Raw genomic sequence first — 27525 nt, 5'->3', positions numbered from 1 at the left:
GCCTCAAAGATGGAAAAACAAAAATGAGTAAGGCATGATTGGGCACTTGGAGTATCTCAAAATTTGTGAAAAGTAATAAAATGGTTTGAGTAAAGATGTTTTATTGGGTTTTGGAAAATAAAAGAGAAAAAGTTGAATAGAAATATTATAAAGTTAAAAAAACTATTTGAACATTATTTTTGTTTTGAAATTTGTAAAAATTGTATTGGTTTTTGTGTTTTGTTTTGAAGTTTGTAAAAATTGTATTGGTTTTTTGTGCTTGGATAATGATTAGGTAATGACTACATGAAAAAGTTGTAAAATGTTTTGTATTTGAGTGATATTTGGAATGAAATTATGAGAAAGTTATTAGAATTTTAAGAATTCTGATAATTCTTTGCCTGTCCAAACATGCCCTAAATCAAGCAAGCCTTAGAAGACAATATTTACAAAACAAACAACAATAGATAACTAGGTTAAAGCTGAATATTCATTGTAGTGTCTACAACAAAATTAAACAAAAAGAAAAACTTGACAGTTCAACATTGTGTCTCTATGTATGTCTCTGCTCTTAAAAGAAAAACTGATGCAAAGAGTACTTCTTTTCTGAGTGTACTGGATGAGTAGGAATCTCTGTCAAATTTTCAATCCTACAGGAAGTTATCTTCTCCCAACCCCTCGGAGAACAAATCATGGCATATATTATAAGTAGATTTCAGATCTTCCATGCAATCTGGCCACACACCTTGCTAGCTGTGCTTTATACTATACTTCAAGCTGTCCAGGAATTGGAAATATGCTACACTCCAATAGTTGTTAAATAATAAAGGACCACAGACACCCCAAAATCCTGTAATAAAACCAAGCACCAGACTAACCTTAAACCCTAGATTTCGAAGCCCATGTTTCTCCTCTTGAATCTCCTTGTCTCTGTTTTGGCTAACAATATTTGCACACTCATGTGGAAGTGGTTTACCACAAAGTCCACGATTGCCCTCATATGCAGAGGGATCAAAGCTCTGGAGTTGAGTGCCTAATGGTATCATTCCGTTGAGGTTATTGTTTGCAACACTAAACCACGACAAGAAATGTAGACTAGTTAGTGATGCTGGTATTTCACCAGAGAACTTATTTGCAGAGAGATCTAATCTTTCCAAGTTTGTGAGCTCAGATATCTGGCATGGAATGTTTCCTGAGAAGCTATTGTGGCTAAGATCCAGCACATGAAGCTGCAGTAAATGGCCAATCTCAATGGGAACGTTGCCACTAAGACTATTGTTTCCAATATATATCGCTGGTGGCATGGAGGTGAGGTAAGTGTATTGGTTAAAGGTACAATTTTTGGAAATGGTACCATTTTTGGAGACAAAAATTGGCAACTTCGAATAACTTTGCTCAACTGGAGGTGCAGTCTGTTTTAATACCAATGCTGGCAAATCACAAAGTTCTTTTGGAAATTCACCTGAAATGAGGTTATTGGATAAGTCTAAATAGAATAGCCTTGGAAGAGTTGACAACCAACCAGGAATTGATCCTATGATTCGATTGAAACTTAAATCCAGAACTTCTAACTTCTTTAGTTTAGACAACCATGAAGGCAAAGTACCAGTCAGTTGGCAACCACCAAGACCCAATACTTGTAAATTTTCGAATCCGAAAGAACCAACTATACTGTCATCACTAGGCATTGCCTCATGCTGAAAATTTACTGGAAGGATGACAATTTTAAGACTCTTGCAACCCGACAAAACTGTGATTGCCTCTGTGAGATTGGTTAGCTTATTGTCGCCGAGTGAAAGGTATTGTAAGAGTTTCAATTGAAGCACCTCTGGCATAATTTTTCCCTCCAATCTGTTTTGGGCAAGTCGAATTGCTTTGAGGGACTTGCACGAGTAAAGGCTTGCTGGCAATATGCCAGTAAATTCATTACCCCCAAGGTCAAGTATAGTGAGTTGTTGAAGGCTAGAGAAATTAAGATTCGAAATATATCCACAAAATAAATTGCACCGTAAATTCAATTCAATGAGATTTGTGCAATTTGTCAAAGATTGAGGCAGAGAGCCTGTTAAGTAGTTCATATGAAGGAGCAGGCGCTTCAATTTGGAGAGCTTTCCAATATTCAGAGGAAGCTTGCCACTGAATTGATTGTAATATAACTCAAGGATTGTGAGTTTCGTAAGGTTCACAATGTCACTGTTAATAGGCCCTGAGAGATTAGAGAAAGGTAAGGAGATTTCTGTCAACTCTGTTGCATTGTATATATCATGTGGAAGCTGTCCGGAGAGATAATAGTTAAAACCTGCTCGGAAAACTTCTAGCTTTGAACATCTCCCTAGTCCAGTAGGAATTTGACCACTATGATTATTGAAAGAGAAATCGAGGAGCCTAACTGAGGGAGAATTGATGCAAAGAGAGGAAGGAATATGACCTGTGAAGCTATTGTGGCTGACATTAAGCTCTGTCAAATTCCATGCTCGCCGGAGGAACAAAGATTGGATCATCCCATTGAAATCATTGTTAGAGATGTCAACTATTTGAATGGAGGCAGGCCAGCCATTAGAAGAAAATAGTGAAGAAATGTCTCCAGCTAGATGGTTGTTGCTCAAATCAAGGACCCTGAGTTGGTTCCAGCTTGAAAAGAATCCAGTAGGCAGAGGACCTGAAAATGAATTGTTAGAGAGATTGAGGTGAGAGAGACGTGAAAGGTTTCCAAGAACGGAAGATATGCTGCCTCTGAGGCCTTTAGAGGGTAACCAAATATGAGTGACTCTACCTTTATGATCACAAGAAATACCATCCCAGAGGCAACAATCAATGGAAGACCAGTTTAATGGAGGAGACGAAGTAGTGAAGGGTAAGGATAATAGAGACTTTCGGGCAATTTGGTTGCATCCATGGTTTACAGAGAAAGTGTCTAAGAGAATCAAAGTGAAGAGGAGGTATTGAGGGGTGAAGTCTGCCATACTTCTGGTTTGATATGTCTGATGAGAAGAAGTGTCGTTATGGAAGGAAGAGCAAAGCCAATGGATATGCGAATTGCTAATTGGTGTACATCTCTTTGTAACTTCCCCGAAAGTGAAAGGCTTGAGAAGTTGACTCCGAAAGTGTATATAATTCATTGAGGAATCCTATATACAAAATAATAGAAAAGAGGAGGTGAATTGCTTGAAGTTGCGAGAAACCGCGCCGGAAAAAGGGTGCAATTACTTTTGAAATTGTGACATCCTTTTCCGTGTGAACTGTACATGGCTATTGGCTGACGCTCGTTTTCTGGGTGTCTTGGTTTGCTTTGGCAAGGATTGAGACTCTCAATTTAGAAGCTTGTCATCAATTTGTGGGGCTCTTCTCTCACGAAGAGTGATATTTCCTTCTCTAAAATTTAGAAGTAATTGCACTCTTAAAAGCATAAGTAACTTGTAAAGTGCACCCTTTTTCTAGAGCGGTTTCTCGCAACTTCAAGCAATTCACTTCCTCTTTTCTATTATTCTGTATACGAGCCCATAACCAATGTGCGGACCTTTATTTATTCTGAATTTTATAATTCTAAATAATTTATTATACATAATCATCTTCGTTGGTATTTTTGAGTTGATATCGAGATCAATGTCTACAGTAATTTCTTGATAAATAAAATTTAATAAAGCTTAATGACTAAAGTCGTTAATACATTTTTTTTATTTGCAATATTATCTAATGTAATATTTGATTGACTTATTCCATCAAGCTTAACGATCAAAGTTGTTGATGTTAAGAGAATCTTATAGTTTTTTCCAGCGCTAAGAATCGCCTTAAAAGACCCCTAAAATTGCTGTAATTAATAATCTTTCTCAGCAATTTCTACTGCACCGAACGTTGGCTGCATTGGTCTACTTATTTATAAACAAAATCAGTGAAAGCAAAAAACCGCTACAAATATTAAGATAGCGATATTGTTCACTACAAATACCTAAAAAAATCGCCGTAATTGTGCATCACAGGTCTGTCTACAATTGTTGGGAAAAAATATTTCTAGTGGCACATCATTGTCACAAATAGCTGGAAAAATCACTACAAATAACATTTGCTGGGACTAAAAATCAATTTCTGGTGACAAGTTTGGTCAATAAAAATTCTAATCTCAAATATAAAATTCTCATCTTATCATTACAACTTTTTCAAATTTCCATACAAAATATAATAAACAATTCAACTTTTTCAAATCTCAAAACAATAATAATATTAAAATATAATATTTTAAACTTTCATCTAAAACCAAAAATTCTATCTCACCCCCCCAAAAAAAACCTAACCTCACTGCAAATAGTCTTTTACAAAATTAAAAAAAAATAAATACTAGTGAACATATGTGGCTGTCATAGCCAAAAATACACAACATGCTTATCATACAATGCAAAAAAGTCAATGGGCTAAACAACTTTATAGTCAAATGCATGCAACTTTTGTGGTTAAGAGAAAATAAAGGGCTAAACAAAACGTATAAATTATAAACACATTCTTCTCAAACTATAAAGAGCTAAAACACACAGTAAATTATATATAAACAATCTTCTAAGTAAAACCTCATTGATTAAATCAGATAACCTTACAATGCACACTATCCATTGTGAGGTTATCTTATACTCAGCCTAATAAAATATTCTCTGAGGCACACATGACCATTTCAAAGTTATAAGGTTATTTAAGAACTTATAAGCCAGTGGCAAAAGCCATAAACATATTATCTAGGTCTACAATCTATTTTTTCTTGTTTCTGTAAATTTGAGAGTATCATACCCAATGACCACTATAAGCACAATATCCAATATGGTGTCCTTGATAGCATCCAGAGCTTCTGATTGCTGTTCAGGAGTTCTCATTTCTCTTGATACAATATCTCTTGATATTGGCTGCGCAACAAGAATCATAATATTTTTTAAAAGGATAAAATGAAAAATGAGGGAATGGAGTTACATGCATATCAGAAAATGAAAACTGAGTATACGCTGAAATTTACTTTCTATATCCTTTTGATCTATATTCTGTGTGGACCTATCTCTTTCAGCTAACCAGAAAATGGAGTCAGAGCAAGAGCTTTAACTAAAACATGCAACTATCTGGTTGCAAAAGGAACTCCCAATGATTATCATCACTTGGTAACTGAGACTATCATTAACAAAAAAAAAAAAAAAAAATCAAAAGCCTAAATCCGGGAAAAAACAGAGCAATATCCACCCAAAATAGAAGTCATGCCAACTGTTGAAACTCCTAGGCCAGTACTAACAAGTTTGTCTGGTGCTTGGCAACTCACAGAAAATCTAGGTGATCCATTCTAGAAAGTCTCACAATCATCTCATTGTAAACAACATTCATGATGCATCAGACATTAAGGCCATTGAAAAAGAGAAGCAAGATTCCCCATACTACATTGAGGAGAAAATTCATGCAGAGGTCTATGCAGATGGCAAAGGCTTGCCATTGCCAAAGTGAAAATATATCCAGAGAAACAGTTATCTAGGCCATTGAAAATTAATCAATATCAGTCCCATTGTTTGCCTAGCCAGGTAAATAATAATCGGCTTAAGTTGGAAATTGATGTAATCACCATATGGATAGGACAGAAATTAAAGGGCATACTCATCAAGTTTTGCAATAGTCCAAAACATTTATGAAATTAAAGGGCATATTTCAGAGATGGGCTTCATAGCATCTATGGCACTTTTCTGCATCATATCCAAAGCTCCAGTAATTATGGTAGTTTCATCATATGTTAACTCACCACCTTTTCCTGCCTAAAATTAATCAAATAAATGATCTTTGAACTATTGAACCAATACCTCATGAAATGAAACATATTTATTGGGTATCAAGAAAATCCTGCAAATAAACGAGAGCAAAATTCTCTTGCAAAGACCCAATTTAGAATTTAAACATATTTATTGGGTATGATGAAAATAAAACAAAACGAGAGCAAAATCCTGTTAAAGAGGCATGCATTAAATAATATTTCAAAAGAACAAAAAAGGAGAGAGAGAACCATAATCTGTTATGTTTCTCTCTCTTGATACACAAATATCCATTCACATTGCAAGTTAAGAACACTGATTATTTAAATGTAAATGCAAACACTATAATACATGCAAACACTAAAGCTATTATGTCTGAAGTTTTAGCTGTAAGAAAGGCGCACCAAACATGCTTAGACTTGGGTTTTAGCATAACGTAGTTGAAGGTGATGCTTTAGTGTTAATTAAGGATGTGATGGGTGGAGAAGATTGCTAAACCTTGTATGGGAATTAATATTCAGGCAGGCCAAAATTTGTTACAATGTATGGGAATTAATATTCAGGCAGGCCAAAATTTGTTACAATACATTATAAATACACGAAGCAGAGGAAATTAAAAAGAGAAGAAAAAAATAGTACAATAAACACTATAATCCCAACAAGGAAACAAGCAAATCAGACCAATGAAACAAATTAGTGAAGGATGAATATATCCAGTACAAGCTCTACCACACTAACCTAAACCAAACTGAAATTAAAAAAAAAAAAGAAAAAAGAAAAAGAAAATCAAATCTAGGGTCCAAATTCTAAGATCATGCAGGGTCAAATCTTAATACTTTGGCACATCTTCTGCCAACATTACTGAGTGCTGCCCATGAGGCCTGCAACTCGTATAAATTCACAACTTAAGCAATGAATTAATTGAGTAAGAAACAAATTAAGCCTACAAGTCCCACCTATCAACAAGACGAATGCTGTTTTTCAGGCTCTATTTTCTGAATTCTGTTGTACACAACTTTTGTACATTCAGAAAAATCCATTTCACGAGTCCAGCCCTGTAAATGCAAAATAATTGATGCAGATTACATAAACATTGGAACATTATACATAATTGGGAAAAAACCAATTATTCAACTATAAAATTAAATAATTACTCACTCAAAACCAATGAACACTAGTCACTGGGTTATGAAGTGAACACTAAAACCAGTTAAACATCCAGCACTAGCTAAACTAACACAAAACCAGTTAAACATCTAAAATGCCAAGTGGCCCTTTGTTATAATTCTTTTTACAAATGAAGAGACTACAATAATACAAACCAAACCAGTTTCAGGTTCCTCCAATTTTTCCATCCATTTTTTGAAAATTTATAGTTGGCAAAACAAAGAAAGCAAGACCTAACATATGATCAAACATTCAAGAGATTACATTGGGGTGCCAATATGCATATATCATTCCAATGATCCCTATATGCCGAACAAGTCCAGATCTGAAATGCGATTCATTTAGAAAAGGGAGATATGGTTTTGTAGTATCAACATACTCTGTCATCAGAGGAAGAATAATAAGAAGAAGCAAATAACATGGTTTAAGGAGACTAAGAAAATAATAAGAAGAAAATAGGTTAAGTTAATAATCATGATCAAATAATAAGCATATAGGGTCTGATGAGAACAAAAATAGAAGAAAAATAGAAGGGGAAGAAGCATATAACATGGAGAAAGAGAAGAAAACCAGAGGAAGAATAATAAGAAAACCAGAGGAAGACTAAGAAAATAAAAAACCATAGTCAGTACTCACACTTGTCTAACAACTCACAAAAGGAAATGTTCAACATCAAACTATCAGTTTGAACTCATTTTTATTATCAAGCAAAAGCAAATCAAAATACTGCCCTACGTGAAATCTAGTAATGACAGCTTCCTCCCAAAATGACTAAACTTCTCTGAAGTCACCAGCAAAGTGAAAGGTGGGAGCTAAAATCTGAGATATGGACTTTGTTATGTAATGCAATTATATTAGAACTACGGAGATATGTAATGCAAAAAACATGAGATCCTGTGAATTGTCTCTTATCTGTAAAACTGCAGCAACATGGAAACATGAATCTATTTTTTACTGCAGCAACATACCATTTTTTTTTATCTCTAAACTGCAGCAACATACTTCAACAAACTAGAGATGAACTATACCCAAGCTATACTTCATATTAGAGACCCTTATATAAAATATATGTATATATACCTCTAAGATATAATTAATTCACCTATATAAAAAACGGTACATTCATAATTAAATTACCCCACACATTCCAATGATCTAAAGACTATATATGTATATATCACAAAAAGACTAAAACTAATAAATGCTATTCGCTTCATACTCATTGGAATCACAGTAAATGATCTTCCTAAGCAAAAATTACAAAAGAGAAGTCTTTGCCATACCGCCCAGATTTTAATGAAAGCATACTTTGTAACTAGAAATGAGGGATGAAGTGGATAGCAGACAGACATGACAACACAGTAATATAAAGTCAGAAATCAACATCATAATCTGCATTCACTCAGATCTTGCCACATGAATAATGTGCGTGCAAACAAATTCATGATTTTACTTCTCAACTAAAGTAACTTTTTTGTCCTCACCAATGGCACAAGTATTTCTTATATATTTTTGGCCCCCTGGCACATATGAACCATTTAATCAATATGAGAGTTTAGAAAACCAATTTCACGATGATTGAAGAGGTGAATGAAAAAGGAGCTAGCATTGAACAAAAATAAACAAAAAAAAGGTAGGGTGGTAGAAAGAAAGATGAATCAAAATAGAAAGAAGAAATGAAAATTATCTTTTATTTTGGAGTCAGATAAAATAAAAATAAAAATGCAAAGAAAAGAAAGAAACAAAGTCCACCCCTAGAATTTGATAAACCATGCTGAAATAAAACCCATCTATAGACCTCAACCTAGAATTTGACAATATAATCAGAAAGTGATGAAAAAACAGAAAAAATCCATATAGCTACAAAATCCGCCCCCTTTTCAATGTATGCCTATATCCTACAAGCTGAGAATCGCCACCTGCACTTGAATATATGAGGATAATGAAGGAGGACAAAATATGCATGCCAGCATATAGTTAACATGAGACCGCCCCTTGCATGCTGAGGATCTAATATAAGCAATACAACATCAGTAATATATAGATATATATACACACAAAAATCTCAATGCATGGTACAATGAAACATATTGAGCAAGACACTAAACCAGCACAGTCCATATACAAAAAAACAGAGCTTTATAGCTACAACCATTAGCCATTCACTAAATCCTACAACTGAAAACAAAGTTTACATACCAAAAAATGTGAGCAAAACATGAGGCTAATCATTTCTAACAAGATGAGCAAAACATGAGGCAAAAACAAGAAGCAAAAAAATGACCAAAAAGATGAGTAAAACAGAGCTTAATTACAATCACATCACAAATCATTTCTAAAGTCCAAGAGTCATCACAATTACGATTGGTGTGTTAGTTTACCATTGCAAAAAGTTAGTTACAGGGTAGTGTTTATGTATATGAGGAAAACATAAGGAAGAAAGGGAAAAACTGGAAGTTTATCAAGCATTCCCGTGGTCAATAAAAACTTGTGGTTCTCCTTTGCATTTCCAGCTGTATCCATCATTCCATTTCCATTCCCTTCCTTAGTAAAATACAGTGACTCATAGCAAGGATCATAACAAACTCCCACCAAATAAACAATTAAAAAATTAAACATACACTCGTTAAAAAAACCATAAACAATTATTTGTTATGTTTAACAAAGACAGAATGGCCAGACTGCATTATTGCCTCACCCCATGTTCCAATCCTTATTTACTTGAATTTTCACAAACATGATAATTATAGAGACTAAACTCGAATACCATTACCAAGGAAAGAAGTAAAAAGCGACCTTAATGTTTCCTCAAACTGAGAATCAAGTTTAAGCAATTCGCATACGTAAGATAATCTATGTTTTCTACAAGAAACATGCATTAATTATTAGAGTTAATTAATGACATCTCAAATATTCTTAATTACAATTAGCTACCTAGAATTCATCATGGTTCATGTACACAATTTCTTTTCCTCGTTCGGTTTAGAAAATTATTCATGGGGTTTTATATAGTGGGGTCTGATAACTTTCTAATTGCAATTTAGAACCACATCAGAGATACAAGCAGGCAGGCATACAACATGCAATCTGTTGTGGGGTAAAGGGGGATGATATTTGTATATTCCAGTTGCCTTGTCGATGGTCTGATGTATTATAATTATTCTAATTTTTCATCACTCTGGTCTGATCTATTATAAAGATTAGATGATGGCAATCTAAATATAGTGGCTGCAGTTTTACACGATATCTGGAGGAGAAGGAATGATCTTGTGTTTCAAAATCAATTCAAAAGTCCAACTATGCTAATGCAATTGGCAACTTAGTTTGGTCTAGATTCTCATTTGGATCAGGTTGTGTTAACTGATGGACATGACAGAGCTTCGGTTATTCAAGATAGACAAATATTACAACCCCCACAAGCTGGTAATTTCAAAGTCAATGTTGATGAATTATTCATAAAAGAGAAGGATTTGACGGCTGAGGTGTTGGTAAGGCATCATAAAGGAGAAATTTATGCAGTTCTATCTGCCCCGAGATACCAAGTAAATGGAAGAAGATACCAATTAACAGTACATGACATTAATGTTATTTTAATTGATAGAGATAAATTTATGTCTATAAGAAAATATGTTCATTGAATTAATAGTAATTAAGCTGCTTAATTATCAAAGTGTCCGTGTGCATCCTTAATAATGTGGACATATTGTACAAGGCATTCCTTTGTGAGCAAATTATAGCATAAATGGTGATTCTTCTGATCAGGTAAGGGGAGCGTTTTGGTGATTTTGAGCTGTTTTTCTATTAATTGGACGTTGGATTATCGGCGATATGTACAAGATCAGGAGTCCGGCCAAGAGAGTTCGATATAGTTATTCAAATCAAGGAGGAGTTAATTTAGAATTTCTCAGAACTTGCATGGAAAGTTGAAGTTTATATATTGAATTACATGGAACTTTCCCTGACAGTGACCATTGATTCTGGGGAATATATTTGAGGTCCCTAGCTATTCCAATCTTCCAATATTAATGTGACTCATGAATGTATATCTTTGGTACAGAACTAAATTAAAGTTGGATAGCTAAGGGTTTTACTAACTGTTAGCGGTACTACTGGCTTCGCTTTATTTCCTTTTTCGATGTCTTTTTGGCTGTTTCTCCACACTTGCTAGTGTACAAGAAACACACTGAAGCCGAACCTTACCTTGTATCAGTAATGCTTTAAGAAAACATCACTAGGAGTTTTTTGCCTTTTTTTGTTTCTTTTTATTTTGCAGATTTTTAGTTTTTACTGTGTATATATGCATTAAATCTTCAGAGCTACCATTTTAGTTGAATTAATTCATTTTGATCATGGTGTTCATTAGTATTTATGACATATATACCGTTTGATTAATTCCTGCATGGAATAGATAACAATAATAATTCCCAAACATCATGAGCATTACTTCATGAAAAGAAACTGCAGCTAGAAGAATACTTTTCTCATTTATCACGAGTAAAAGCAGCTTAATTAAATGTGTCCCATTTTCCACAAGATCATATTCTAATGGGAGGGAAACGCTAGGAATTTTCTCAGAAAATGACATAGCAAATAAAGCGCGCCATTTTGTTCTGTAATTCAAGTGGTCAATGCTTTTTTAACATAAGTCTACAGCAGACCCACCTCCAATATTATTTCAGCTTCACTTGTTTTCATTCTTTCCATTTAAAGGATAGAGTTGCATGTATATCGGACGACTAGTGTTGATGAGCGCCAAGCAATTTTAAACAAAATGAAAGTACACTAGCGTTGAAGAAAAATTTTGATGAAACCTGATTTTGGTTACACATGCATAAAATAGCAATTTGAAAGAAAATGAAAGATAAAAGCACCTCTATTTCGTTAACAATATCTATTAACTACTTTAGCCAAACAAATTGAGTAAAATTAATGTTAAACATACATACTAATTTCTACTTGACCAAAACTCATTTATAAAATTGGAGAAAAAATAGATTCTTACCATAGATAAATCGTCGCAACAGAGTGGAGGAAAGGAAGGGGAAGAGGCGATACCAAAAACCCTTTGCCACCAGGAAAAGGGTCGTGCTGCAACAATAACATAGCGGATTAGGAAAACAAAGAAAGAGTTTTTTTTGTGAAAAAAATCACAGAAGATTCCGTCAAACATGAGGACCGGTGTTTACCGTGCTAAGAGGAAATGTAGTAAATTCCTTGTGCAGGTGCCAAATGGGTGGAGCCAACGAGTTAGTGGTTGTTTTTCAGTGGAGGAACACTGTAGCACTTGGCCAAGAGCCCAAGCCCAAACTTAGTAGAATGCCCAGCTAAAGCACTACAAGGTGCCTTTAGGTAAGTGTTTCCCCTTTTGAATTTTAGCTTTTTTTCCCCCTCCCCCAATTTTATCTTCTTCCTTGTCAGTTTCTCTTTTCTTTTTCCCCACGTTGCTGCGGTTTCTTCAATTTATCCTCACTTTCAAAAGCCCATTCAATAGACCACTCTCACACTTTGCATTCTTGAAATTTTGGTGAGATTCGAGTGTTGCGTCTTCGTGGTTTTCCCAAATTTTTGTATGTCGACGGTAAGATTCTCTCTCTCTCTCTCTCTCTCTCTCTTCATTTTTTCCCCTTCCTCACAGCATTTCAAATCTTTTTCTTAGTGTGCAATTTTGGGTCCTTGAGGATTGGTGTCGCCTTTTAGGTCCTCACATCAACGCTGGTTAGCCCACATCCTTCTCTTTCCTGCTATGATCTTTTCTTTTCTTTTTTCTCCCCTGCAATTATTGTAATTATTTTATTTACCTAATCTATGTTCTTTCCAAATCAATAGTTATGCATTATTCTTGGGCCCGAGTATTATTATTTGGATCACCTATTTGGGATTACTTTTTGACTAGTGGAAATATTGTAATAGATGCGGAATGGAGATGTGAAGAATCTGGTTGTTTGTTGCTAACTGGGGTGGAGTTGATAGGTTGAGTTTAACATGGGTTATGAAGTATTTATAAGTTGCTGTTGGGAGTGGATAAGTGGCTATTGGGTTGTTTGATTTTGGTAATATGCTTGTCTTTGGGTACTTGACATTAGGAGTAAGTGGATTGACTAAGAAGTATGCATATTCACTTGAGGTGAGCATGGTTGTGGAAGTTGAGTTACATTACAGCTTTTAGTTGACTTATTCATATATGGTAATAATTGATAGAGTTAGTTTTGATGAGTTTCATTTATTAAAAACTCAATGAATACTTTCTTATTGAGGTGGTGAAATACTTAGAGGTTGAACTCAAGACTAAATTAATGCGCTACAAAAGTTGAGATAAACGGGGTTCCTATGCTAGCTTTGCACAAAAAGAAATAAAATGAGGTTGACTTTTAAAAATATGCATGTTTGTTTTTGAAAAGAAATCTGTAAAACAACCTCAATTAACTATTTTCAGTATTACTCGTTAACTCTGTATGAAAGGGAAAGTACTTTCGTCATGAATGGTGTAGACATGAGTTTATTTTTTTATTTTGTTTTTGAACTTTGTGAAAAGAGTGAAAAAGAGATTCTTAAAGTTTTGTTGTGGTTAAAATGAAGATACCTTGATTTTGTTCTGTTGAATATATGAAATGATCTGAACTACTCAGTTTTCTGTTATGATATAATGTGTAAGCTGAAAAACTTTAGCATGAGTTTCTGATTTTGCATCTGAATATGATTTGTTTCCGATGATATATCTATTCTATTTTTGTTAAGGCCCAGCCATGGGTATAATGGTGGTTTATAACCCTACCATGGGAATGAAACATGAAATACGGCCCACCCATAGGTATAATGGTGGTTTATAACCCTACCACGGGGGTGGAATATGGAATACGACCCAACCACGAGTATAATGGTGGTTTATAATCTTGTCATGGGTATAATGGTGATTTATAACCCTACCACGAGAGTCAAACATGGTATATGGCCTAGCCACGGGTATTATGGTGGTTTATAACCCTACTGTTGCGACTAAACTCTGACTCAAATTAATGAACCAAAAATTTAGTGCAGTTTTACCTGCAAGTATACAGGTGTTGTAGTATCTTACAGGATCGAATCCACAGGGATTGACTTTTGTGATAAAGGAAATAAATTCAGACAATGAAACGAAATTACTAAAAGAAACGTGCAATCAGATGAAGATTGATAAAATAACTGAAACAAACTAAAATGATAAAATGAATTAATATGGAGAAAGACTAAGGTTTCGAGGATCCGTTTAATAATTTATAATATTGTTTCCGATCGATTTACTTCAATTAAACTAGAATAACGATTCTGTTTAATTGAAAGATTTAACATTTAAGATCAAGAAAAAATAGTCGCTTATGATTGAGCGTAAACGATTGATGATTAAAACATTTATAAATCTATTCGAATACCACAGGGATTCCTCAAGCATTCACTGTATTCGGAAATCACAATGAATCAAGACGAGTATATAGATAATCAAAATATCCAATAATAAAATCTTTCAATCGATCAAGCTTGTAAAATAGATTTTACGTGGATCCGAAAATAATATTTAAATCATTAAACTTCACCTCTAACCTTAATATGAAAATTTAGCCAACCAACTCATAAAATGAGCCACGGAAATAACTAATATGGAAACAACTAAGAAAATGTCAAGAAAATAAAATCTGCTGAACGAATAAATCACAAGATCTGAAATGAAAGTAAAAACTGCAAAATAAAAATCAAAACCTAAAGGTAATAGTCTATCAATGATTAAAACATAAAACTGAAAACTAAAAGAGATAAATCTGAAATAGAAGAACAATGCTTCACGTCGACTTCAAAACAAGCTGGACAAAGAATGCATGCAAGACGTCACCCCCACACTGAAATCTTCAATTCCTGCCGACACTCCCTCAGCTCCCTCTCTTATCAAAATAGCCAATTAAATCACTCCAATTCCCTTCAACCGACTCACTCCTTTTACTCCTTCAATCATCTCTCGGCTGCACCTCAAATCCTCACCTACCGATTACTTCCTTCTACCATCAACCAAGAAGCCAATCAAATTATTCCAGCCAATTCCTTTCTCTCATCTCACCTTCTTTTCTTTAATGAGGGCCCACGTAAATTCCTATCTCAGCTAACATAATTCCCATGACCGACTCACTCATTACTCTCCCTCTCTACTCACTTTTTCTCACCCTTTCCTATCTCTTCTCTCCTTAAACCGATTGCTACTCTTTTCTATTTCTGGAAATTCTCCACCTAACCCTTTCACTCTTTAATCAAATCTCTCTCTCTACTCATGACCAACACACCTCAACCCCTCTCTATCCCCCACGTAACCCTCTCACTCTACACCTCTCCAACCGATTGCCTTCCTTTCCCCACGTCCAGCAACATATATATATATAGCTGCTCCTAGTCGTCCACTCCTCCAATCACAATAATTTATTCCAGCCTCAATCACCACCGATTTTCCACTCTTCACTCCCCTTTAATCACGGCACTTTTTCTTTACACACCAACCTCTACTCACTTCAAAAGCCGTAACCCTCTTTATCTCTACCGTCCAGCATAAAGTCAGAAAACTCAAGCTTCTTTCTACCAGTGTCTCCCACGTCTTTTTCTGGAAATTGCCTTTTTTCACTCCTTCAATCAAACCGACTTCTTACCTCTCCATTTCAACCACGTACATCTCTATTTCCTGGTTTGGAAAATTAAGCCCAGCCTTTCCACGTCTCACTCTACCTCTCTCCAATTCTCTCAACACGTCTTCCCTCCCCCATCAATACTCTAGCAACAATAAAAGTTCATTGAACTGACCGACACCTTCTTACTCCAGCCAACTCCTTCTCACCCTCTCTCCAATTCAATCAAGCGTCGATTTCCTCTCCTCTATCAACGTAAAAAGCCAAACAATCAATTAGCTGCACCAACCATCATTCTTTCCGTATACGTCCAGCTCCATTCCCTTCTATCCTTCACTTCTTCTTTTGCCAAACTTGTTCTTGACTTTTACATTGTATGTATTTATCCACCGAAAATTGCTTTCTTCATGCATCTTTAAACAACCAAGTAAGAAAGTCTTCGTCTTTATTTTTAGCTGCCCAAGTACACTTCTTCATTTCTTCTCTTCGTTCCTCTCAATTAATATGCACTTTTGGTTACAAGTTCCAACCGAATTCCATCTGAATTTTATTTAAGCTGAAAATAAGAAGAAGAAAAATAACACTCAAAAATAAATTAAAAGAAAAATAGATTATAAAAATAAACTATATGTGTGAGGAAATATTGTCCAATTAAATTATAGTTATAAAATTAAGCATAAACATGATATCAATCAATTAAAAATTACAATTCGTATTTATGCTTATTAACTATTTTTCCATCTAAAACCAATAATAGTGTCACGAAGAATTTAAAATACATTGGTTTTAAATAGCTAAAACATGCAATATTTCAGCTCAATCACACCCCCCAACTAGCTTTTTGCTAATCCTTGAGCAAAATAGTGAAAATTAATTGAGATGAATATTGCATAAAGCTCGAAATTCAAACAAAAACAATCAAACATAATTCTAAATTCTCACAAAAAATCGATTCGTGACTACTCAACACCAGGAGTTGTATCCACAAGGAAAGTCTCAATAACTGTTCATATAGAATTAGGGCAAATATCTTAGAACTCAAATATGTGTGTGTGGCTAAACTTCTGTGTGTTCCTCACTAATAAACATGATTTATCATAGGATTTTTCAACCTTAAGATTAATCATTATTGATTCTAACTACCTCAAAGCCCAAGGGACTACCAGTTTTCACGCCAACTCTGTTTAAAGGTTGAACATTCAACCCCCAAAGTTTTGGGTAACTGTTTCTAGCCCTTTATTCAGGAAAAATTACATGATTTTTTTTATTTTTTTATTTTTTATTTCTATCTTTCTTTCTTTCTTTTTTTTTTTTTTTTTTTTTTTTTTTTTTTTTTTATATAAGGCTCGTAGTCCTGCAGTTTACTTCTCCTGTTTTAAATCAATGAACATTAATGAGGAGCACTACAAGTGTAAGCATGTGCAAAATGTTCTTTCAAAACTTGCCCTTCATTCTATACAAATCAAACTAATTCTCATTTTTGTAAATATCGCATCCGGGTGTTTCAAGTCACTCCTCAACAAAATATGATGCATCATAAGTCATGTTCTATGCTTAAGGTTGAAAATAAATCTTCACAAAATAATTCCGCTCAACTACTCCACCAAGATACTCAAATCTTCATTTTTGTTTCAATGTCCCTCACAATTTTTTTTTTTATTAGGTACTACTAAATTTTCAAATTTTCAACAGAAAACCCTACCCCCAACTAAATGTGACATTGTCCTCAATGTTCAGCAATTGAATGTTTGATCATGTATGCTATACAGACATGAATTGGAGCAAGATAAACACTGCAGAACATATATTGAGACGAAAATGATTAAACAGAGAGGAAAGAATTCACCTGAGATACTCGAGTGCACACAAGGAGTAGATTTCTGTCAAAGTTAAAAACACAAAAGAAAACAAAAGAAGGAAAAACAAAACAAACACATACGGTATATACAATGAGGAATCAGAAATTAATTCTGATACGCAGGATCCTCCAGAGTAGTGGACTCAACCTCTGGAGTAAAATCATCCAAAAATGGTTTCAACCTTTGTCCATTAACTTTAAAAACATTACCATTCTCTGGATTTTCTATCTCAATGGCCCCAAAAGGATAAACAGTTTTTACAACAAAGGGACCAATCCATCGGGATCGAAGTTTGCCAGGAAACAAATGGAGCCTTGAATTATACAACAAAACTTTTTGTGAAGGCTCAAAAGATTTTCGAAAAATATTTTTGTCATGAAAAATTTTCATTCTCTCCTTGGCAATACGAGAATTTTCATAAGCTTCATTCCTGATTTTCTCTAACTCATTAAGCTGAAACTTACGAAGAGAGCAAGCTTTATCCAAATCAAAATTAAATTTCTTGATTGCCCAATAAGTTTTGTGTTCCAATTCCACAGGTAAGTGACATGCCTTTCCAAAAATGAGTCGATATGGGGACATACCAATCGGGGTTTTAAAAGCGGTACGGTATGCCCAAAGTGCGTCGGTTAGTCGTGAAGACCAATCTTTGCGGCTTGGGTTAACCGTCTTTTCCAAAATTTTTTTGATCTCCCGATTAGATACCTCAACTTGGCCACTTGTTTGTGGATGATAAGGGGTAGCAACCTTATGGATAGTACCATATTTTCGCATTAAGGCCTCGAAAGGTTTATTACAAAAATGTTTACCCCCATCACTAATAATGGCTCGAGGTGTTCCAAACCTTGATAAAATATTTTCTTTCAGAAATTTCAGTACCACTTTGTGGTCATTGTTTTTGCATGGAATAGCCTCAATCCATTTGGACACATAATCCACAGCTACCAAAATGTAGAGATTGTCAAAAGAAACTGGGAAGGGTCCCATGAAGTCGATGCCCCAACAATCAAATATTTCAACAACCAAGATTGGATTTAATGGCATCATATTCCAGCGGGTAATCCCTCCCAATTTTTGACAGCGCTCACAAGTTTTACAAAATTCATGGGTGTCTTTGAAAATGGTAGGCCAATAGAAGCCACATTGCAAAATTTTAAAAGCAGTTTTCTTTCCAGAAAAGTGGCCACCACATGCCCCAGAGTGACAAAAAGATATCACATTTTGAAATTCGTTATTGGGAACACATCGTCTAATTATTTGATCTGGGCAATACTTGAACAGATATGGATCATCCCAAAAGAATTTTCTTACCTCCACAAAAAATTTCCTCTTATCTTGTTGAGTCCAAATGTGAGGAATTTCACCTGTAGCAAGAAAATTAGCAATGTCAGCGTACCATGGCACTTGAGATATACCAAAAAGTTGCTCATCTGGAAATGTGTCTTTAATAGGAATTGTCTCTATGGAATCTGAAAGAACAAGTCTAGACAGATGATCAGCAACAACATTCTCAACTCCTTTTTTATCTTTGATTATCAGATCAAATTCTTGCAGCAAAAGGATCTATCTAAGCAACTTGGGCTTTGCATCTTTTTTTGCTAAAAGGTACTTTAACGCAGCATGATCAGTAAAGATGACAATTTGAGATCCAATCAAATAAGAGCGAAATTTGTCAAGTGCAAAAATTACTGCAAGTAGCTCTTTTTCAGTTGTTGAATAATTCATTTGAGCACTGTTTAAAGTTCTACTTGCATAATAAATAACACAAGGCTTTTTGTCCCTACGTTGGCCCAAAACAACTCCAACAGCATAATCACTAGTATCACACATAATCTCAAATGGTAAATTCCAATCAGGTGATTGCATAATTGGGGCTGAAATCAACATACCTTTTAGCTTTGTAAAAGCTAACTCACAATCATCAGTCCACACAAAAGAATTTTCTTTTGACAATAAATTGCACAAAGGTCTAGAAATAATGCTGAAGCCTTTAATGAACCTCCTGTAAAAACCTGCATGACTTAGAAAAGATCTGATATCCCTGATGTTCTTTGGGATGGGCAATTTAGAAATTAATTCAATTTTGGCCTTGTCCACTTCAAAACCTTGAGAGGAAACAATGTGACCAAGAACAATCCCTTGAGTGACCATAAAATGACACTTCTCCCAGTTTAAAATCAAATTCTTTTCTTTGCATCTAATCAGCACTCTTTCCAAATGAGTCAAACATTCATCAAATGAATCACCAAAAATAGAAAAATCATCCATGAATATTTCAACGAAACGCTCTACCATGTCACTGAATATGCTCATCATGCATCGTTGAAATGTAGTAGGAGCATTACAAAGTCCGAATGGCATCCTTCGATATGCAAAGGTACCAAATGGACATGTAAAAGTGGTCTTTTCTTGATCTTCAGGAGCAATCTCAATTTGGTTATATCCAGAATAACCATCTAGGAAGCAATAGAACTTATGGCCCGCTACACGTTCAATGATTTGATCCATGAATGGTAGGGGAAAATGATCCTTTCTGGTGACAGAATTCAGTTTTCTGTAGTCAATGCACATACGCCAACCAGTAGTAACTCTAGTTGGGATCAATTCATTGTTAGCATTCTTAACTACAGTCACACCAGATTTCTTGGGTACCACCTGCGTGGGACTAACCCATTTGCTGTCAGAAATAGGGTAAATGATCCCTACATCTAGAAGTTTTAACACCTCTGCTTTGACAACTTCTTTCATGTTGGGGTTCAGTCTACGCTGCATTTCTCTAGAGGGTTTAGAATTGTCCTCTAGATAAATCCCGTGGGTACAAATCAAAGGACTGATACCTTTGATATCAGCTATGGTCCATCCTATTGCCTCTTTGTGTTCAATGAGAACACCAATTAATTTTTTCTCCTGAATTTCATCCAATCTTGATGAAATGACCACTGGTAATGTCTCTGCTTGGCCTAAAAATGCATATTTGAGATCAGCAGGTAGAGGTTTCAAGTCGAGTTTTGGTGTTTGCACACTTGAAGGGAGAGACACTACATCATGAGGTGGTAATTCCTCAAAACGTGTTCTCCATTTATCAGTGTCCATTATAGGAGTAGATTCTAGCAAAAAATTCATAGATGCAAGCACAGAATCATCATCAAAATTTTCATCATGAACCAAATAAGCCTCAAGAGGGTCAGAAAAACTTAACAAATCAAATTTATTTTGAACAAGAGTTTGGATCAGATTTACTTCCTGCACATCATCATCATCACCAGGTTGTTTACAAATATTGAAAATATTGAACTCCAAAGTCATGTTGCCAAAAGAAATTACCATCACACCACTCCTACAATTTATTAAAGCATTTGAGGTCGCAAGAAATGGCCTACCCAAAATTATAGGAATTTGAGTGCAAACATCAAAGACAGGTTTCGTGTCCAAAACAATGAAATCCACTGGAAAATAAAATTTTCCTACTTGAACTAGCACATCCTCAACTATCCCTCTCGGTATTTTAATTGAACGGTCAGCAAGTTGGAGTGTTACCTTGGTGAGTTTAAGTTCACCAAGACCCAACTGCTCATATACCGAGTAGGGTAGGAGGTTAACACTAGCTCCGAGGTCAAGTAAAGCTTTTTCAATTCTAAAATTTCCAATCACGCAGGAAATTGTTGGACAACCCGGGTCTTTGTACTTAGGAAGAGAATTGTTCTGGAGGATAGCGCTTACCTGCTCAGTGAGAAAAGCCTTCTTCTGCACCTTCATCGTACGCTTTACTGTGCACAAATCTTTCAAAAATTTAGCATACGATGGAATTTGTTTGATTGCATCCAACAAAGGAATGTTGATTTTTACCTGTTTGAAAATTTCAAGAATATCAGCATTTTGAACCAACTTGTGAGAATGTTGCAATCTTTGGGGAAATGGGGCAGGTATTGGGGCTTTCACAGGCACATCCAATTCAACCTTCTCAAGTTCACCATCACTCTTGGAATTTAAAGAGTTGTTGGTCTCATCAACTTTCGTTGTTGAAATACTCTTATCAATTATTTTTCCACTGCGTAGAGTGGTGATGGACTTGGCATGTTCAAATTTTGAATCAGAGGGATTTGAATTTCTTACCTCAAATTTACCTTTGGGATTCGGCTGAGGTTGAGCAGGAAACTTACCCTTCTCTTGAGCATGCAATGCAGAGGTCAAGTCACTAATAGAACTTCTCATCTCAGTAATGGCCTGCATTGTCTGAGTGTTGATATTTGCTTGTCCCTACATAAAAGCCTGTAATGTTTCCTCAAGGGTTTTCTTATGTGGAGGCACATAAGGACTAGAAGAAGATGGCCCTTGAGGATTTTGATTTTGATTGGATTCATTTCTCCAACTAAAGTTGGGGTGATTTCTCCATCCAGGATTATATGTTTCCGAATATGGGGAAGAAAATGGTCTTCTATAAGAATTCATGACATTTGCTTGTTCGTGCAACACCTCTTTAAAAGCGGGGATTGTTGGACAATCCTGAGTTAGGTGTCCACTAATCTCACAAATGCCACAATTTTCTTCTTCTTTTTCACTGGCCTTAACCGGATTTACCTTCCTAAGTTCCATGGTTTCGACTTTTCTTGTCAGACTTGCTATCCTAGCATTCACATCATCATTTCCTTTAAGAACATACATACCTTCTTGAGACATGGCACTGAGTTTGGGCTTATTTGACCGATAAGAACGATCTGTGTTATCCCAAGATTGGGCATTTTCAGCTAACTGGTCAAAATAGTCCCAAGCGTCATCAGGATCTTTATTTAGAAAATCACCATTACACATTATTTCTACAAACTGATGCATTTGAGATGTTAAACCTTCATAGAAGAAACTAATGGTGCGCCAAGTTTCATAGCCATGATGTGGGCAAGTTAGCAACAATTCCTTAAAACGTTCCCAACACTGAAAAAATGTTTCATTTTCCTTTTGAGAAAAATTCATAAAATTTCTGCGAAGAGTGTTGGTCCTATGAGTAGGAAAAAACTTTTTTAAAAATTCTCTTTGCATTTCTTGCCATGTGCCAATAGATCTTGGTCTCAAGGAGTTCAACCAATTTTTAGCTTTTTCTTTCAGAGAGAAACGAAACAACTTTAATCTAACAATATCATCATTGATAGTTTGAGTTTGTAAAGTTGCACAAACCTCTTCAAATTCTTTTAAATGCAAATAAGGACTTTCTGCATCTAAGCCATGAAACTTGGGAAGTAATTGGATTACTCCCGGTTTTAAATCAAAATTTCCCATATTCATAGGAAAAATCATACAAGATGGAGTACTTGTCCTTGTAGGCTGTAAATATTCACGCAAAGTTCTCATTGGCGGATTATTTTGTGCCTCTTCATTTTCTAGTTCGTCATGAACACTACGATTGTCAGCCATGGTATTAGATTGAGAATTTTTAGAATCACTTGACAAAGTATCAACCAATTCACTTAAAATAATTTCCTCTCTTCTCAATCTACCCGTTTGATCACGTTGCCACGAGATCATTCATCATAGAGGATTGATCATAGAAAAAATAAAAAGCAAAACAAGCAATAAAGTAAAAAAATTTTGGAACGAGATTACCAAATGGTATGAATCTGGAAGCGATGTTACATGCTCTGTTTTCCGTAAAAAAAAATCGTACCTGCAAAAAGAATATGAAAAACAATTAGCAAAAGATTACTAAAATTTTTTTTTTCTAAAAATAACAATTATGACACGTTGCAATCCCCGGCAACGGCGCCAAAAACTTGTTGCGACTAAACTCTGACTCAAATTAATGAACCAAAAATTTAGTGCAGTTTTATCTGCAAGTATACAGGTGTTGTAGTATCTTACAGGATCGAATCCACAGGGATTGACTTTTGTGATAAAGGAAATAAATTCAGACAATGAAACGAAATTACTAAAAGAAACGTGCAATCAGATGAAGATTGATAAAATAACTGAAACAAACTAAAATGATAAAATGAATTAATATGGAGAAAGACTAAGGTTTCGAGGATCCGTTTAATAATTTATAATATTGTTTCCGATCGATTTACTTCAATTAAACTAGAATAACGATTCTGTTTAATTGGAAGATTTAACATTTAAGATCAAGAAAAAATAGTCGCTTATGATTGAGCGTAAACGATTGATGATTAAAACATTTATAAATCTATTCGAATACCACAGGGATTCCTCAAGCATTCACTGTATTCGAAAATCACAATGAATCAAGACGAGTATATAGATAATCAAAATATCCAATAATAAAATCTTTCAATCGATCAAGCTTGTAAAATAGATTTTACGTGGATCCGAAAATAATATTTAAATCATTAAACTTCACCTCTAACCTTAGTATGAAAATTTAGCCAACCATACTCATAAAATGAGCCACGGAAATAACTAATATGGAAACAACTAAGAAAATGTCATGAAAATAAAATCTGCTGAACGAATAAATCACAAGATCTGAAATGAAAGTAAAAACTGCAAAATAAAAATCAAAACCTAAAGGTAATAGTCTATCAATGATTAAAACATAAAACTGAAAACTAAAAGAGATAAATCTGAAATAGAAGAACAATGCTTCACGTCGACTTCAAAACAAGCTGGACAAAGAATGCATGCAAGACGTCACCCCCACACTGAAATCTTCAATTCCTGCCGACACTCCCTCAGCTCCCTCTCTTATCAAAATAGCCAATTAAATCACTCCAATTCCCTTCAACCGACTCACTCCTTTTACTCCTTCAATCATCTCTCGGCTGCACCTCAAATCCTCACCTACCGATTACTTCCTTCTACCATCAACCAAGAAGCCAATCAAATTATTCCAGCCAATTCCTTTCTCTCATCTCACCTTCTTTTCTTTAATGAGGGCTCACGTAAATTCCTATCTCAGCTAACATAATTCCCATGACCGACTCACTCATTACTCTCCCTCTATACTCACTTTTTCTCACCCTTTCCTATCTCTTCTCTCCTTAAACCGATTGCTACTCTTTTCTATTTCTGGAAATTCTCCACCTAACCCTTTCACTCTTTAATCAAATCTCTCTCTCTACTCATGACCAACACACCTCAACCCCTCTCTATCCCCCACGTAACCCTCTCACTCTACACCTCTCCAACCGATTGCCTTCCTTTCCCCACGTCCAGCAACATATATATATATATATATAGCTGCTCCTAGTCATCCACTCCTCCAATCACAATAATTTATTCCAGCCTCAATCACCACCGATTTTCCACTCTTCACTCCCCTTTAATCACGGCACTTTTTCTTTACACACCAACCTCTACTCACTTCAAAAGCCGTAACCCTCTTTATCTCTACCGTCCAGCATAAAGTCAGAAAACTCAAGCTTCTTTCTACCAGCGTCTCCCACGTCTTTTTCTGGAAATTGCCTTTTTTCACTCCTTCAATCAAACCAACTTCTTACCTCTCCATTTCAACCACGTACATCTCTATTTCCTGGTTTGGAAAATTAAGCCCAGCCTTTCCACGTCTCACTCTACCTCTCTCCAATTCTCTCAACACGTCTTCCCTCCCCCATCAATACTCTAGCAACAATAAAAGTTCATTGAACTGACCGACACCTTCTTACTCCAGCCAACTCCTTCTCACCCTCTCTCCAATTCAATCAAGCGCCGATTTCCTCTCCTCTATCAACGTAAAAAGCCAAACAATCAATTAGCTGCACCAACCATCATTCTTTCCGTATACGTCCAGCTCCATTCCCTTCTATCCTTCACTTCTTCTTTTGCCAAACTTGTTCTTGACTTTTACATTGTATGTATTTATCCACCGAAAATTGCTTTCTTCATGCATCTTTAAACAACCAAGTAAGAAAGTCTTCGTCTTTATTTTTAGCTGCCCAAGTACACTTCTTCATTTCTTCTCTTCGTTCCTCTCAATTAATATGCACTTTTGGTCACAAGTTCCAACCGAATTCCATCTGAATTTTATTTAAGCTGAAAATAAGAAGAAGAAAAATAACACTCAAAAATAAATTAAAAGAAAAATAGATTATAAAAATAAACTATATGTGTGAGGAAATATTGTCCAATTAAATTATAGTTATAAAATTAAGCATAAACATGATATCAATCAATTAAAAATTACAATTCGTATTTATGCTTATTAACTATTTTTCCATCTAAAACCAATAATAGTGTCACGAAGAATTTAAAATACATTGGTTTTAAATAACTAAAATATGCAATATTTCAGCTCAATCACCTACCACGGGGGTTAAGCATGGTATTTATCCCAATGTGATGCTATGAGATGATATGAATATGATGTTTCAGATTGCATATGCCAAATGATTTTGTTTTTGGGAAGAGTTTATTTTCTAAAAAGTTTCACTCTAATGTTTTGTAACAAGATCTGTTTATGCATTCTGAAAGAAAATGTTTTGTTATGCATTCTGAACGTTATAAATACTCATGTTTATATACTAGTGTAGTTTCTTTGCTTATTGAGTTGTTAATAACCCACCCTGTTATTTCCATAACATTTTTCAGATGACTTTGATGAGGAGTACTAGAGTATGTGGTAGGAATAGTTGAGGGTAGTGGTTGAGTAACTTGGAGTACGAGTGCTATTGGAAGATTTATTTATTAAGTAATTTGATTTTAGTATGTTCAGATGATTATGAAGACTTATGTATTATCTTAGTTCACTATGTTGATAGAGACATGTGGAGTAGTTGATTTATTTTATTGGGATTATGGTATTGAGGAGTCGTGGATTGATATGTGTAGTTAATTATATTATAGGAATTTTATGTTTGGTTTTGGAGTCTTTGCAAATATATTCTGGATATGAAAGATGCGTTAGAAATTTGTTGATGTGTTTATCAGGTTATAAGAGCTAACTCTCCAAACCTTTGGGATCGAGACGTTACAGTTGGTATTAGAGCCAGGTTTGAGGTTGTACAAACTATATACACAGGAGATTTTGAATATATGTGGGTTTAGGAAGTAATTCCTAGAAATTAGAAAATTAAGAGATGATCCTATTGATAATTAAGGTTTTGGGGATAGGATAGAAGGATTTGGGTTCCATGAATCGTAGTTCACTAGTTCTGATTGCGCATCAAGACTTTTGTGTTGAAATGTTAAAGCAGTGATTTTAATGAAACTCGAGATTTCTTTTGAAGTTTGTTTTGATTAATATGTATGTATCTAGACTATGTTTACATATATATATATATGGAAGGGGAGACCCAAATGTAGCTGAGGACTGGATCCAGGATATTAAAGAGATCTTCAGTGTTTTGGAGTGCACTAACCAATAGAAAGTACAGTAACTCCCTAGAGCGTCAGGATGCTGCAAAATTTACAGAGTTATCACATCATGCTTTGCCTCATATCTGATTCCTGACGAGGAGAAGAAAAACTTGAAGTTTGAAGAGGGTTTAAATCACCAGGTCTATGAATGGGTTATGGTTTTACAAATTTAGAATTTTTCAAACTTAGTGCATAAGGCGATGCTGGTGAAGCAAAATCTCAAGAGAGGTGCTGAGCTCAAAGAGTAGAGGAAGAGAGCCACCCCACAAGGATCCTCAAGCATAAATCAAGGACTATGGAAGAAAAGAAATGAGGAAGATAGCTCTAGTCAGAGGCAGATACAAGGAAATCCATCGAATAACTCCTACAAGTTCTGTAATTGCGTGCACGTTGGGGAGTGCAGAAAGGAAGTGGGGTCATGTTTCCATTGTGAGAACTTTGGTCATTTCATTAGAGATTTTCCATTGCTTTCAGAGGTCAACAAGAGGTCCAACATACCTCAAAACTCTAAGCCGATAAATCAGAGTAACTGACCGGTGCAAAACTGCAAGTGCACAGTATCGTAGTTTTATAATAGAGTGGTAAGAAGAGTATCGTCCTCAGGGATTGGTACCTTACTTTTCCCAAATACCAAAATTATACTAATCTCGATTTTATCTAGAAGAATCATTAAGATTTTTGTAGTTGCAAATTAAACTAAGATCAACGCAAAGAGAAATACGCAAAGGAAATAAGACTGACGTTCGAAGATCAAATTAATGGGAAAGAAAACTTCTAGGAAATCGATTTCACCTAATTCTTCACTATGCTTTACTCATCCAA

At 35.1% G+C, this 27525-nt stretch overlaps 1 protein-coding gene, 1 long non-coding RNA gene and 1 other non-coding gene across 3 annotated transcripts; 1 reads left to right on the top strand and 2 right to left on the bottom strand.

The window, feature by feature from the left end:
• Positions 1 to 487: 487 nt before the first annotated feature.
• On the bottom strand, positions 488 to 3019 carry LOC122294466 (tyrosine-sulfated glycopeptide receptor 1-like). Its single transcript, XM_043103226.1, has one exon. It carries the CDS (start codon positions 2940 to 2942, stop codon positions 729 to 731), a length of 2214 nt encoding a protein of 737 aa, XP_042959160.1. The 5' UTR covers positions 2943 to 3019; the 3' UTR covers positions 488 to 728.
• Positions 3020 to 4483: 1464 nt separating this feature from the next.
• LOC122300181 lies at positions 4484 to 12546 on the bottom strand. Its single transcript, XR_006239943.1, has 4 exons — positions 12095 to 12546; positions 11911 to 11996; positions 6698 to 6796; positions 4484 to 4865 (listed from the first exon to the last, which is right to left on the bottom strand). It is a non-coding gene; the product is annotated as an uncharacterized LOC122300181 (long non-coding RNA).
• A 9736-nt stretch (positions 12547 to 22282) lies between these two features.
• Positions 22283 to 22386, top strand: LOC122302023. Its single transcript, XR_006240274.1, has one exon. It is a non-coding gene; the product is annotated as a small nucleolar RNA R71 (small nucleolar RNA).
• Positions 22387 to 27525: the final 5139 nt, after the last annotated feature.

This window comes from Carya illinoinensis, chromosome 2 (assembly GCF_018687715.1).
Source record: "Carya illinoinensis cultivar Pawnee chromosome 2, C.illinoinensisPawnee_v1, whole genome shotgun sequence".
NCBI lineage: Eukaryota > Viridiplantae > Streptophyta > Magnoliopsida > Fagales > Juglandaceae > Carya > Carya illinoinensis.
This window is presented reverse-complemented; position numbering and strand designations above follow the sequence as displayed.